General features: G+C 41.3%; 1 protein-coding gene and 1 pseudogene across 3 annotated transcripts in view; one reads left to right on the top strand and one right to left on the bottom strand.

The window, feature by feature from the left end:
- Window positions 1-12,854, top strand: part of LOC116466730 (lipid transferase CIDEC-like) — an 87,966-nt pseudogene that overhangs the window by 53,478 nt on the left and 21,634 nt on the right.
- LOC116466728 (Fanconi anemia group D2 protein) overlaps window positions 1-12,854 on the bottom strand; it is a 73,464-nt gene that overhangs the window by 47,865 nt on the left and 12,745 nt on the right. For all 3 annotated transcript variants that reach the window (XM_058437253.1, XM_058437254.1, XM_058437255.1), the window contains exons 8-16: window positions 11,194-11,272; window positions 10,705-10,829; window positions 8,859-8,946; window positions 7,892-7,996; window positions 7,405-7,505; window positions 6,955-7,063; window positions 6,684-6,719; window positions 2,584-2,727; window positions 1,256-1,390 (exon numbers count right to left, since the gene is read on the bottom strand). In XM_058437253.1, the coding sequence (XP_058293236.1) occupies window positions 1,256-1,390; window positions 2,584-2,727; window positions 6,684-6,719; window positions 6,955-7,063; window positions 7,405-7,505; window positions 7,892-7,996; window positions 8,859-8,946; window positions 10,705-10,829; window positions 11,194-11,272 (922 nt within the window). The remainder of the gene's footprint in view (window positions 1-1,255; window positions 1,391-2,583; window positions 2,728-6,683; window positions 6,720-6,954; window positions 7,064-7,404; window positions 7,506-7,891; window positions 7,997-8,858; window positions 8,947-10,704; window positions 10,830-11,193; window positions 11,273-12,854) is intronic.

Below are 12,854 nucleotides of genomic sequence, written 5' to 3'. Positions count from 1 at the left end.
CCCCAAGGCCTCTCCAATCTCTTCTTCGTTAAAATCACAATCAACCCAATCCCATCATCTATTATCTAGTTTTCATTAATGTTGGCTTCAGGAGATTTAGGAATATGCCAGTGTAACTTGACCATCCCGTCTTGACCTATTTCCCATATTTTATCAGTGAGCACTACCTAAGCCCTCCTGATTTTGCTCCTTGGCATAGTTTTCCTCTTTCTTTTTCCCATATGGGTTAAATTTTACCCTTTAAGTTGAGGTTGTACAAGATCAGTTGAAATTCCTCAAAAAGATGGCACTCAAGGAGCTAAAAGCTTTAAAGGTTTTCTCTATATAGTACAGGCTAGATTTGCATGTTTCCAAGCAAACATGGATCATGATAGTGTCTGTAAGACATTAAGAGGGTCCAGAAATGTCTTAGATGCCATTCTCCCTTTATACTGTCACTCCATCATAGTCATAACAGAATTATATTCTCAACTGCAACAGCTACCTCATGTCAGCTGCAACTATTGCTCTACTTTAAATGTTTAAAATTTTTTTACAAATCTTCATTTTAAAAGCTCCATTCAAATGTGTTTTAACATTGTTAATGATAGGAAGAATATATGTAAAAATACAAAATAAGACACTGTTCTTTACTTGCTTTCATAAACATTTTCCACAAATACAGTCCTCCCTCTCTGGATATATGCTATTAAAATATGTCTCGGCCAGGCCCGATGGCTCATGCCTGTAATCCCAGCACTTTGAGAGGCCGAGGCAGGCAGATCACCTGAGGTCAGGGGTTTGAGACCAGCCTGGCCAACATGGTGAAACCCTGTCTCTACTAAAAATACAAAAAATTAGCCGGGCGTGGTGGTGTGTGCCTGTAATCACAGCTACTCAGGAGGCTGAGACAGGAGAATCGCTTGAACCCGGGAGGCGAAGGTTGCAGTGAGCCAAGATAGCACCACTGCACTCCAGCCTGGACATGAAGAGCAAAACCCCGTCTCAAAACAAAACAAAAAAAAGTGTCTCATGTTTTGAAACAGCCTAGATCTAGATCTTAATTTCAGACAGAGAATTTTAGAGCTCAGAACACAGAGTTAGATCCACCAGTCAAGTCTCTTCATTTCGTCAAGGCTAGGACTAGAATTGAGCCTTCTTGAGACCCAGTTCAGAGTTCCTTCCCCTTCAGTGAGTTCCAACCAATAAGAAATAAACATCAGATTATTTTCCCTTTCCATGTTCCCTCCTTGCCAAAATAAATGTTTCAACATACCTGCTGGCAGTACGTGTCAAAAAACTTAAATGCATATTTGTATAGGAGACTGCCAAATGAAATTATACTCTGGTCTAGAGAGTGAAGCAAACTCTGAGCCAGCGAGAGAATGGATGAACACATATCCTTAAGAACCTTGAGTGGGGAAGAGTAGAGAGAGAAAAGAAGCTGTAGGAAACAGTTAGTACACAACCTGAGTTGCTTATCCTTTTGGAATGTCAGACTTCTCCTCCCTAGCTCTCATTTTAACTTAGGAAATCTTAATCTTTGTTTTACACAAAAATAATCCTTCATCATTCTGAGATTATTCTCAGCATCAATGGGATTCCACGTTTGGATAATAATTGACCTTTAAGCTCAAAGAAGTTAAATTATAAGCCTAATAGAACGTTCCTATCTGCTCAATTTGGGATTGGAGGCCAGATCTTCTAAATACCAGTTTCCCCATGCAATCACACTATCCCCCAGGGATGTTTCACCTTGGTTATAATTTGAAGTAGGTCTATAAAGTTCAATGCTAAGTAAACTGATTTTTTTAAAAGAAGATCAAGAAGAGAAGTGATCATACCCTACCAATAATGCAATATACATAGACATTAATGGACCTAGAGTAAATAACCAGTTAATAAACATAGCTTCCTTACTGACACCATAATTTTTAAAAATCTTATATTTAGTACTAAGCTGGGTATAATGCTTTATTGGGGAAAATGCAATGAAAAATTACATACGGTTTCTGCATCTAGAAAATTACAGCCCAAAACATATATAATTGGCAGAAATAAACACAGAAAGAACTGCAAGATAAAATAATACAACCATTAAATCTATTCCTAAATATAAAATTTAAGACCCAGCAAGGTATTCTCATTAGCTCCTAACCCAAACCCCAAACCACTGGCTCATCCAGTTTTCTAAGTTCTATACTGTTAATATCCTGAACGTTCAGCCAGCAAAACACTATTCCTAGCTTATAAAATTCCACTTTGAATAATTTACATTTCCAGAGGAATTATCACCTAAAGTCCACAGTTTTGAATGGCCAAAGAGTGATAGTTCAAATAGGTACATATTTACATTTCTACTAGTTTCTACAGGCTGGTCCTATTCCCCTCAAGGTTTTTATAAGCTACTTAAATAGGATACGGAAGGCCAGTTTGTCAAAGTTGCAAACTGCATTGAGATAGGCAATTAAAATGATTAATGCAAAAATAAAATTCAAAAATCTCAATGGGTTTGAACAATGGACTGAAATAAGATGAAATTTTATATGGGAGCTGTAAAGCTTTCCATTTCAGATAAAAAATTATATAGTCTCTGACACTTACTAAGTAATGAACAGAGAATGTACTCTGGAGCAGCTGTTCTTGAATGCAGGCTGATCGAATCTTATTTCTTAGCACCCTTTCAATATACTTCTTTGTCTGAGTATTGGTGCTATAGATGATGAAAAGCATCACCAGGTCAAACACCTATTGTCAATAAATATGCAATAAAAGAAAAACAGTTAACAAATCAGTACATTTGCTACAATGAAACAGCAGCTTTTCCTCTAATTAAAACACAGAAAGGATAATGCTCATTTGTTCCACACACTCCCCTGGGAGTATCTACACTTTTCACAAAACTCAGAAATATTTTTCAGATAAATAAAGTGCCACAACTGTTAACCATTGGTACCCCTTAAGAATACAGAGCAGGCCAGGCACAGTGGCTCACGCCTGTAATCCCAGCACTTGGGAGGCCAAGGCGGGCAGATCACAAGGTCAGGAGATGGAGACCATCCTGACAAACACGGTGAAACCCTATCTCTACTAAAAATACAAAAAATTAGCCGGGTGTGGTGGCGTGCACCTGTAGTCCCAGCTGCTGGGGAGGCTGAGGCAGAAGAATGGCGTGAACCCGGCAGGCAGAGCTTGCAGTGAGCTGAGATCGCACCACTGCACTCCAGCCTGGGTGAGACAGCGAGACTCCATTCTCAAAAAACAAACAAAAAAACAAAACAAAACAAAAGAATACAGAGCAATATGCATAAAAGTGATATTACTGCAGAAGTAACTCTGAACATCTTGATATTTATTAAAAGAAAAATTCAATAACTTGCCAACTCCAGTGTGTATTTGTTGCCAACTACAGTATGTATTTTCACTATTACTAGGAAAATTACTAGGCCGGGCGCGGTGGCTCATGCCTGTAATCCCAGCACTTCGGGAGGCTGAGATGGGTGGATCACGAGGTCAGGAGTTCAAGACCAGCCTGGCCAAGATGCTGAAACCCCGTCTCTACTAAAAATACACAAATTAGCCAGGCAAGGTGGCACACACCTGTAATCCCAGCTACTCGGGAAGCTGAGGCAGGAGAATCGCTTAAACTCGGGTGGCAGAGGTTGCAGTGAGCCAAGATCGAGCCACTGAACTCGAGCCTAGGTGACAGAGCAAGACTTTGTCTCAAAAAAAAAAAAAAAGGAAAATTACTTTGTGAAAAGTTGGAAAGACTATAAATGCCCATCAATACATCAATACAGGAAAGGTTCAATAAATTATGATGGAGTAATTTTATTTTTTGGAATATTACACAGTCATCAAAAAGAATAAGCCATGCTGGGCGTGGTGGCTCACGCCTATAATCCCAGCACTTTGGAAGGCCCAGGTGGGCAGATTACCTGAGGTCAGGAGTTCGAGACTAGCCTGGCCAACATGGTGAAACCCCATCTCTACCAAAAATACTCACAAAAAAATTAGTCGGTCATGGTGGCAGGTGCCTGTAATCCCAGCTACTCGGGAAGCTATGGCAAGTGAATCACTTAAACCTGGGAGGCAGAGGTTACAGTGAGCCAAGATTGTGTCACTGCACTCCAGCCTAAGTGATGGAGCAAAGCTCTATCTAAAAAAAATTTTAAATTAAAAAATTAAAAACAAACAAAAAGAATAAGCTAGACCAGGGGTCCTCAACCCCTGGACCACAGAGTCCGTGGTCTGCTAGGAATCAAGATGCACAGCACAAGGTGAGGGGTGGTCAAGTGGGCATTACCACCTGAGATCTGCCTCCTGTCAGAATAGCAGCTGCATTAGATTCTCATGGGAGTGTGAACCCTATTGTGAACTGCACATGCACAGGATCTAGGCTGCACATTCCTTATGAGAATCTAAGTAGTGCCTGATGATCTAAGGTGGAACAGTTTCATCCTGAAATCATGCCCTGACATGGTCTGTGGAAAAACTCTCTTCCATGAAACCAGTCCGTGGTGCCAAAAAGGTTAGGGACTGCTGAGCCATACTATATTTTTTGACAGAGAAAACATTCCTGACATGAAGTGGAAAAAACAGCAACCTGCAAAGGGATAATCAGGCTTGGCATGGTGGCTCATGCCTATAATCCCACTGCTTTGCGAGATTGAGGAGGATCACTTGAGCCCAGGAGGTGGAGGCAACAGTGAGCTATGATTATGCCACTGCACTCCAGCTTGGGTGAAAGCAAGACCTGGTCTCCTGAAAAACAACACAAGGCCGGTGCAGTGGCTCACGCCTATAATCCCAGCACTTTGGGAGGCCGAGGCGGGCAGATCACGAGGTCAGGAGATCGAGACCATCCTGCCTAACTTGATGAAACCCCATCTCTACTAAAAATACAAAAAATTAGCCAGGCGTGGCCAGGCGCGGTGGCTCACACTCGTAATCCCAGCACCAACCCGAGGCGGGAGGATCACGAGGTCAGGAGATCGAGACCACGGTGAAACCCCGTCTCTACTAAAAATACAAAAAAAAATTAGCCGGGTGTGGTGGCGGGCGCCTGTAGTCCCAGCTACTCGGAGAGGCTGAGGCAGGAGAATGGCCTGATCCCGGGAGGCGGAGCTTGCAGTGAGCCGAGATTGCACCACTGCACTCCAACCTGGGTGACAGAGCGAGGCTCCGTCTCAAAAACAAAAACAAACAAACAACATAAAAATTTAGCCGGGCGTGGTGGCGGGTGCCTGTACTCCCAGGTACTTGGGAGGCTGAGGCGGGAGAATGGCGTGAACCCAGGAGGCGGAGCTTGCAGTGAGCCGAGATCATGCCACTGCACCCCAGCCTAGGTGACAGAGTGAGACCCTATCTCAAAAAAAAAAAAAAAGAAAAACAAAAACAAAACAAAAAAAGAGAAAACATTGGGAGTGTATTCAGGGCAACCTGAGTCTATGCTTCCAGGTAAAAAAAAAAAAAAAAAAAAAGTCAAAAAGGCAAGCAGGACAAACAAGAAAAAACAAAACAAATTTTACTACTTCTCTTAACTGAATGCCCCATTCCTTAGGACACCAAAATTGAGAGTTATTAGACCAGAATACAGTCATTAAAGATAATGAAGACAATGCAGACCTTGAAATATTTATGACAGGAGAAAAAATGTTAAGAAAAAAAAGTAAGAATACAAATTATATTTATATAATGATTACAAATATGTAAAAATAGGAATGCAGGCAGCCAAGGTGGTAAATTTGTGTTTATCCAAAACCAAAAACAGTGTGTTGGAGTACTTTGATATTTTTCACCACAAAAAATTATGAATTTTCATTGCTTTATTCAGCATCATGAAAGCTTTTAAGATGGTCATCCAAAAATTGGATAACAAAACTAACAAAAATCCCACAAAACAGATTGCAACCAAAGAAAAATCTTTAAAGGCAACCAATCAGCACCAAAGGAACTCAATCATCTAGCTTTTTATCTTTTGAGATGGAGTCTTGCACTGTCACCCAGGCTGGAGTGCAGTGGCGTGTGCCACCAGGCCAGGCTAATTTTTTTTTGTATTTTTAGTAGAGACAGGGTTTTGCTACATTGGCCAGGCTGGTCTCAAACTCCTGACCTCAGATGATCCGCCTGCCTCAGCCTCCAAAGTGCTGGGATTATAGGCGTGAGCCACCGCGCCCGGCCAATCACCTGGCTTTTTGATGGAAGGTATTTCTAGAATTAATAGAGACATAAGATCCAGTACCACTGCCTTGACAGTGGACAGACTGATTTACTCCAGTCAGGTCTACATGGGCAAAGTAAAGTAAAACATGGAATGCCATTATCTTGACAGTGGTGCTAGGTGGAAGGAAGGGCAATTAGGCAGATATAGGGACCTGAGACTTAGGTGGTTATTTTCTTCATCTCATCAGTGGGGAACTGGCTTCTTTGACTGCATCTTGATGTGCTTGTTTACAATGTTAATATTTCCCCTTGTGGATACTGTAGGCTTATTTTATATCCAGAGTGAGTAGGGGCAGGCTATCTGACCAGTCGCCACCTCAGATTATCTTCCCCAGACAGCTAATGTTTATTAGAGCAACTAGGGAAGAGAGAAAAGAGTGACTGGAGGGAGGAGAAAGAAAGAAAGTGGGAAGGCAAGCTAGCCAATGTCATTACTTTTAAGTCTGCAATACTTAAAATGCATAGTACATGAACATTACCTTGTGTTCAGACACTGAGGCAGTGTTTTCAATTGCCTGAAAAACAGGAGAGAGTCACAAAAATATTATGACACATCAGCGAAACACGTTACACCTTATTTAGCATGCCCTGTTATCTCATCTGAGAGCCAGTGTGTCCATATGGCAACCATCAGCTATCATTTCCACTTGAATGACTTTTGAGATTTTTATTTCAGTCTACCTCAGTTATACATCTGTCACTAATTGCCACGCATTTCCTCCTTGATAATCAAAGTTCCAAAGATCTCACCTTAATCCAGGCTTCTGAAATGGTTTTCTCATATCTAATAGCTGACTTTATTACATCAAAGAGGAGAATAATACAGTTCTGACCGCTGCTTTCTTGATTTCCTGAGGAACTACAAGTAGCAGAGAGGAAAAAAATTACTCTTCTACCTACCAGAAAAGAACTTACAAGATCAGAGTTCCTGCTTAGTAGCCATGTACCCTGGAGCAAATGACAACCTCATGAGTAAGATGGCTAATAAACTTGCACTGTAGTCTGTCTGGGATTGATCTGAATGGCTAAGAAAACATATAAACACATACATACTCACATACATATATGTAATTTGGAACACTATACAATGCTAGACGTAAGTGTCATAATAGTACCATTATTTGTAGTAGCAAGTATTAAGTTCTAACTCTGTGGGATGTCAGAAAATTGTGACATCCTATGTGAGGATGAGCTCTTTACCTTGCTCGTCCTTTACTTTTCAACTTTACTTGGGAAGCCTGTAACCGTGATGGCAAAACACAATGCTGTAGATCCAACTTCTCCCGAAGCTCAGAAATTACCTGCAGAAAGTAAATATTAGCTATGGTTTTCTGCTCATTCACAGTGGGTAGGCACAGTCCAGTCTCTCTACCATGACAATCTCCTGAAAGACTGAGGAAGAAAAAATTTTAAACGTTATACATCTTGAAAAATAGAGTTATGAGAATAGCCAATGCAATGTCATAGAACGTCATACCCAAAATTTCAGAATTCTGTGAGGTACTACACAGAAAGAGTAAATGTAACTTATAGCAGCTTATATAGATCAATGAACCCATTGAATAGCTCCATTCTCTCCTCTGAATGCTATCCGGATTAGTCAGTATTCTCGGTTAGTCTGGGGACAGAGAAGAGCAATTGGCACTTAAGTTGCTTTATCTAGGTGTGATGGGATATAAGAGCATACCTCAAGTGCATCCATGGCTGTTATGGAATGAAGAATGAACTTTATTATCACAGGTAAATCCTCCAATCTAATAGACAACAACTTATCCATCACCAACTGGCGAACCTAAAGATTAAAAGCACAAAAACTTAATAGGTTTTCATGTCACTATCTCAACTTTGTACTGAACTGTTAGGTAAAATTAGAAAAAAATCACTTCTCTTACTCCGTTTTCCCACTTATAATTTAGGGAAAGACAAAATTTTAGATTTTTCCCCAAATTAAAGTCTTTTAGTTGTTAATACAGCTTCATCAAAAACAGACGGGCAATAAATGTGAAACAGAGCTATTATCCTACATTTAGAGCCTAAATTCTCAACTGGCTACAGTAAGGCATAAAAAGTATTATTCCTATGGGAAGCAGGTATGATTCAGACAATATAGAAGATTTCCACTCAAAACTTACTGCTTAAAAACAGACCTGTGGGCCAGGCACGGTGGCTCAAGCCTGTAATCCCAGCACTTTGGGAGGCCGAGGGGGGTGGAAAACAAGGTCCAGAGTTCAAGACCAGCCTGGACAATACGGTGAAACCCCGTCTCTACTAAAAATACAAAAATTAGCCGGGCGTGGTGGCAGGTGCCTATAACCCCAGCTACTTGGGAGGCTGAGTCAGGGAACTGCTTGAACCTGGTAGGCAGAGGTTGCAGTGAGCGGAGATTGCGCCACTGCACTCCAGCCTGGGTGACAGAGCGATACTCCGTCTCAAAAAACAAAATAAAACAAAACAAAACAAAAAAAACAGACCTGTGAATCTATCATAGAATAGCATCTGAAACTCATTGAAGGGAAAAAAAAAAGAGATATCAAATGTGATTCACTATGGTTTCAAAATGAAATATTCATTACTCCCAAGGCAATGACTGACTAACACTTGTTCTGGGAGGTTGGAAAGCTGGCTCTGTTTCTGGAAAGCTGAGTCTTTTCTACCTTCAATAGGAAGTTTGGGTCAAGTCGGAGGCTTGAAAGGACATCCAGGATTGGGACAGTGAGTGAAGTATTCTCTATCAGTAGGTCACTGTGAATGGTAGAAAAAGAAAAAAGTTGTGTAATGGTTTGAACAGAGCTGGGCAGACAATGACTTGAGAAAATCATTTATTAGAGTATGAAAATAAAGGATATACTTAGTTGCCATTAAATTACCGTTTATAGTATGTTTCTTTAAAAATTGTTTTGACTGCAAAAAATAATACATGCTCATTATAAAAATTCAAATAATAAATGTAGAAACAAGAAGACTTCCATCACAATCCCCACTACCCAGAGAACACCACTATTTAGTTTGGTACATATCCTTCCCTGCAAAAAGGAAAAAGAAAACCCAAAACATTTACAATGAAATGTGATAAGTATGAGAGACACATGTACATGGTGCTACAGGAGCACAACATAGTGAGGAGGACAGTGATAGATTTTTTTTTTTTTTTTTTTTTTTGCTTTTTGAGACAGGGTCTTACTCTGATGTCCAGGCTTGAGTACAGTGGCGTCATCATAGCTCACTGTAGCTTCGACCTTCCACGCTCAACTGATCCTCCCATCTCAGCCTCCTGAGTAGCCAGAATTATAAGTGCGTACCACCACACCCACCTAATTTTTGTATTTTTGGAGAGACAGCTTTTCACCATGTTGCTCAGGCTGGTCTCAAACTCCTGGGCTCAAGCAATCCACCCACCTCAGCCACCCAATATCCTGGGATTAAAGGCATGAGCCACTGTGCCCAAATGACAGTGATAGATGCTAAAAGAAGACTATACAAAAGGAGATGAGCTGGCATCAGGCAGGTAAAGTGGATGGCGTAGTGCTTTGCCCAGAAGGAGCACCCTGCCCAAAAGGACGAAGGCAAGAAATCATTGGACGTTTTGGAGGTAGCTTTGCAGACAACTATACAAAAGGAAGTATTACAAACTGAATTTTTTAAAAATACTTCTAGTACAATAAAAAGTTGCATTAAGATGGAAACTTTATTACCTAGGGATATTGTTCTCCCCTTCCTCAATACTGCCCTACCAATTACTATTTTTCAAATGAATAACAGTAAGCAATGGGTCTCCACAAGGGGTCTGATGCAGGGCTGTGCATTAGAATGAATCACCTAGGAACCCAAAGAAGGTAAATGTTTAATAGGCTCCACAAATGATTTTAATGTGCAGCCAGGGTTAAGGATCCCCTGAAGAACAAGTTAATGAAACTTAAGGGATCATGGTCAACTTCACCATTGGCCAAATTTAGATACCTAATCCTAAGCCAGACTTCACGCTCATAACAGGTATACCATTTAAAAGAAAGTACGTGGGGCCGGGCACGGTGGCTCACGCCTATAATCCCAGCACTTTGGGAGGCCGAGGCGGGAGGATCACAAGGTCAGGAGATCGAGACCATCCTGGCTAACACGGTGAAACCCCATCTCTACTAAAAATACCAAAAAAATTAGCCAGGCATAGTGGCAGGTGCCTGTAGTCCCAGCTACTTGGGAGGCTGAGGCAGGAGAATGGGGTGAACCCAGGAGGCAGAGGTTGCAGTGAGCTGAGATCGCACCACTGCACTCCAGCCTGGGCGACAAGAGCAAGACTCCAACTCAAAAAACAAAAGAAAGTACGTGGATCTATTCAAATATATACCTTTTTTTTTTAAGTCAAATTCCATACCCTACTCATGAAGGTGGGTATCATCCTCTTTTTAGATATAAGAGACCATATTACTACTGCTCTTTGCATACTGCGGTGATAGAACCCCCATAGCTGAGCCTCACTTAGATGGTGACAGAGTGTTTATCCACCTGAGTTCTTTCCCCACATCAGCGTGCTGGGAATCCCCTAGGATCTCAGGTAGGCTGGTGATGATGTCATGCTGCAGGTTCTCTGGAGCAATACTGATCAGCTGCATGATCTTAGTGGTCAGGTCCTGCAGTAGAGGACACTATTAGAACTGCAGCACATTACCCAGAATAAAGAAAGACTACCTACTTGTGAAATGCAGAGCTGAAATTATTTGAGAAATAAACATAGTTATTTATCTCTGTACTTTGAAAAGGAATCTTCCCAAATACTTAATTTATTTAATAAATGATATCTACTCTTCGTATTTAAACTTTTCTGAAATTTAAAGGGTGAAATATCTATGATTCTCAAATTATGAAAATTGGAAAAAGCTAATGGATGGATGGAAAAGTATGAATTTTCTGTTTAGAAAGAGAAAAAAAATACAACTTCCAAAAGATATGAGAAACATACTCTTTAAATTCAAGAGATAAAGTCCATAAGCCTACCTTGCCATCCACAACTCTGTCAAGCCATTTTAGTTGACTGACAATGAGTCGAGGTATGTTGATTTCATCACTGTTCTTGCTAAAATGTTAGGAAGAGAAAACAGGGAACTTAGCCTTTCTGGCCAAAATAACAGCAAGCATTAATACTGCACAAAATATTTTAGCCATTCCATTAACATTTACTGAACACCTACTATGCATTCGGCACTGCACTAGACACACAAGTGATACCCAATATGCAGGAGATATATGCTTACGTTTGTTGAGAAAAATGTCTAGAAGACATGCTAAATATGAACAGTGGCTACATCCAGGGAGGGTTTAGAGAGAAGGGATGACAGGGCTAGACAGCATCTCTTAATAATAATTTTTAAAAAGACAATGTTAATAAATCTTAAAAACTGAATACGACAAATATTTTTAAAAGGTAAGACACTAATAACATCAACGCAGTAAGTGCTTAAAAAGGCAAGCATAAGTCAGGTGCGGTGGCTCATGCCTGTAATCCCAGCACTTTGGGAGGCCAAGGTGGGCAGATCGCATGAGTTCAAGACCAGCCTGGCCAACATGGTGAAACCCCATCTCTACTAAAAATACAAAAATTAGCCGGGCATGATGGTGGTTACCTGTAATCCCAGGTACTCGAGAGGCTGAGGCAGGAGAATCGCTTGAACCCAGGAGGCGGAGGTTGCAGTGAGTTGAGATCGTGCCACTGCACTCCAGCCTGGGTGACAGAGCCAAGACTCTGTCTCGAAAAAAAAAAAAAGCAAGCATATATTGCTAAGGGAACATAGAAAGTCAAATTAGATTATATTCATAAAAGTACTAAAAATCATTTATAAATAAAAAAAGTTGGCTCAATTATCATTTTTCCAAAAATGATAGTTTCCACCTTCCTTCGAGCCTCCTGTATCTAAAGTTTTGGAACACTTCCATCTCCTTGACAGCATGGTCCTTGTTATTGCAGCCAATCTTTTTTTTTTTTTTTTGAGACGGAGTCTTGCTCTGTCGCCCAGGCTGGAGTGCAGTGGCACAATCTCGGCTCACTGCAAGCTCCACCTCCCAGGATCACGCCATTCTCCTGCCTCAGCCTCTCCGAGTAGCTGGGACTACAGGCGCCCACCACCACGCCCGGCTAATTTTTTGTATTTTTAGTAGAGACGGCGTTTCACCGTGGTCTCGATCTCCTGACCTCGTGATCCTCCCGCCTCGGCCTCCCAAAGTGCTGGGATTACAAGCGTGAGCCACCGCGCCCAGCCAATTGCAGCCAATCTTAACTGAAAAAGACTAGCCAGGATGTAAAGCATACAGCATGAGACATTTAGCTAAAACAAATTTGAAAAAATAAACCTTCAGTGGGTGCAGTGGCTCACTCCTGCAATCCCAGCACTTTGTGGGACTGAGGCAGGCAGATCACTTGAGGTCAGGAGTTCGAGGCCAGCCTGGCCAACATGGCGAAACCTCATATCTACTAAAAATACCAAAAATTAGCTGGGTGTGGTTCGCGCACGCCTGTAATCCCAGCTACTTGGGGGGCTGAGGCAGGAGAATCACTTGAACCCAAGAGGCAGAGGTTGCAGTAAGCCAAGACTGCACCACTGTACTCCAGCCTGGGCAACAGAGTAAGACTCTGTCTCAAAATAAATAAACCTTTAAACTTA

This window comes from Hylobates moloch, unplaced genomic scaffold (assembly GCF_009828535.3).
Source record: "Hylobates moloch isolate HMO894 unplaced genomic scaffold, HMol_V3 SCAFFOLD_4, whole genome shotgun sequence".
NCBI lineage: Eukaryota > Metazoa > Chordata > Mammalia > Primates > Hylobatidae > Hylobates > Hylobates moloch.
Note: the sequence above shows the minus strand (reverse complement) of the source record. Positions and strands in the feature narration are given on the sequence as shown.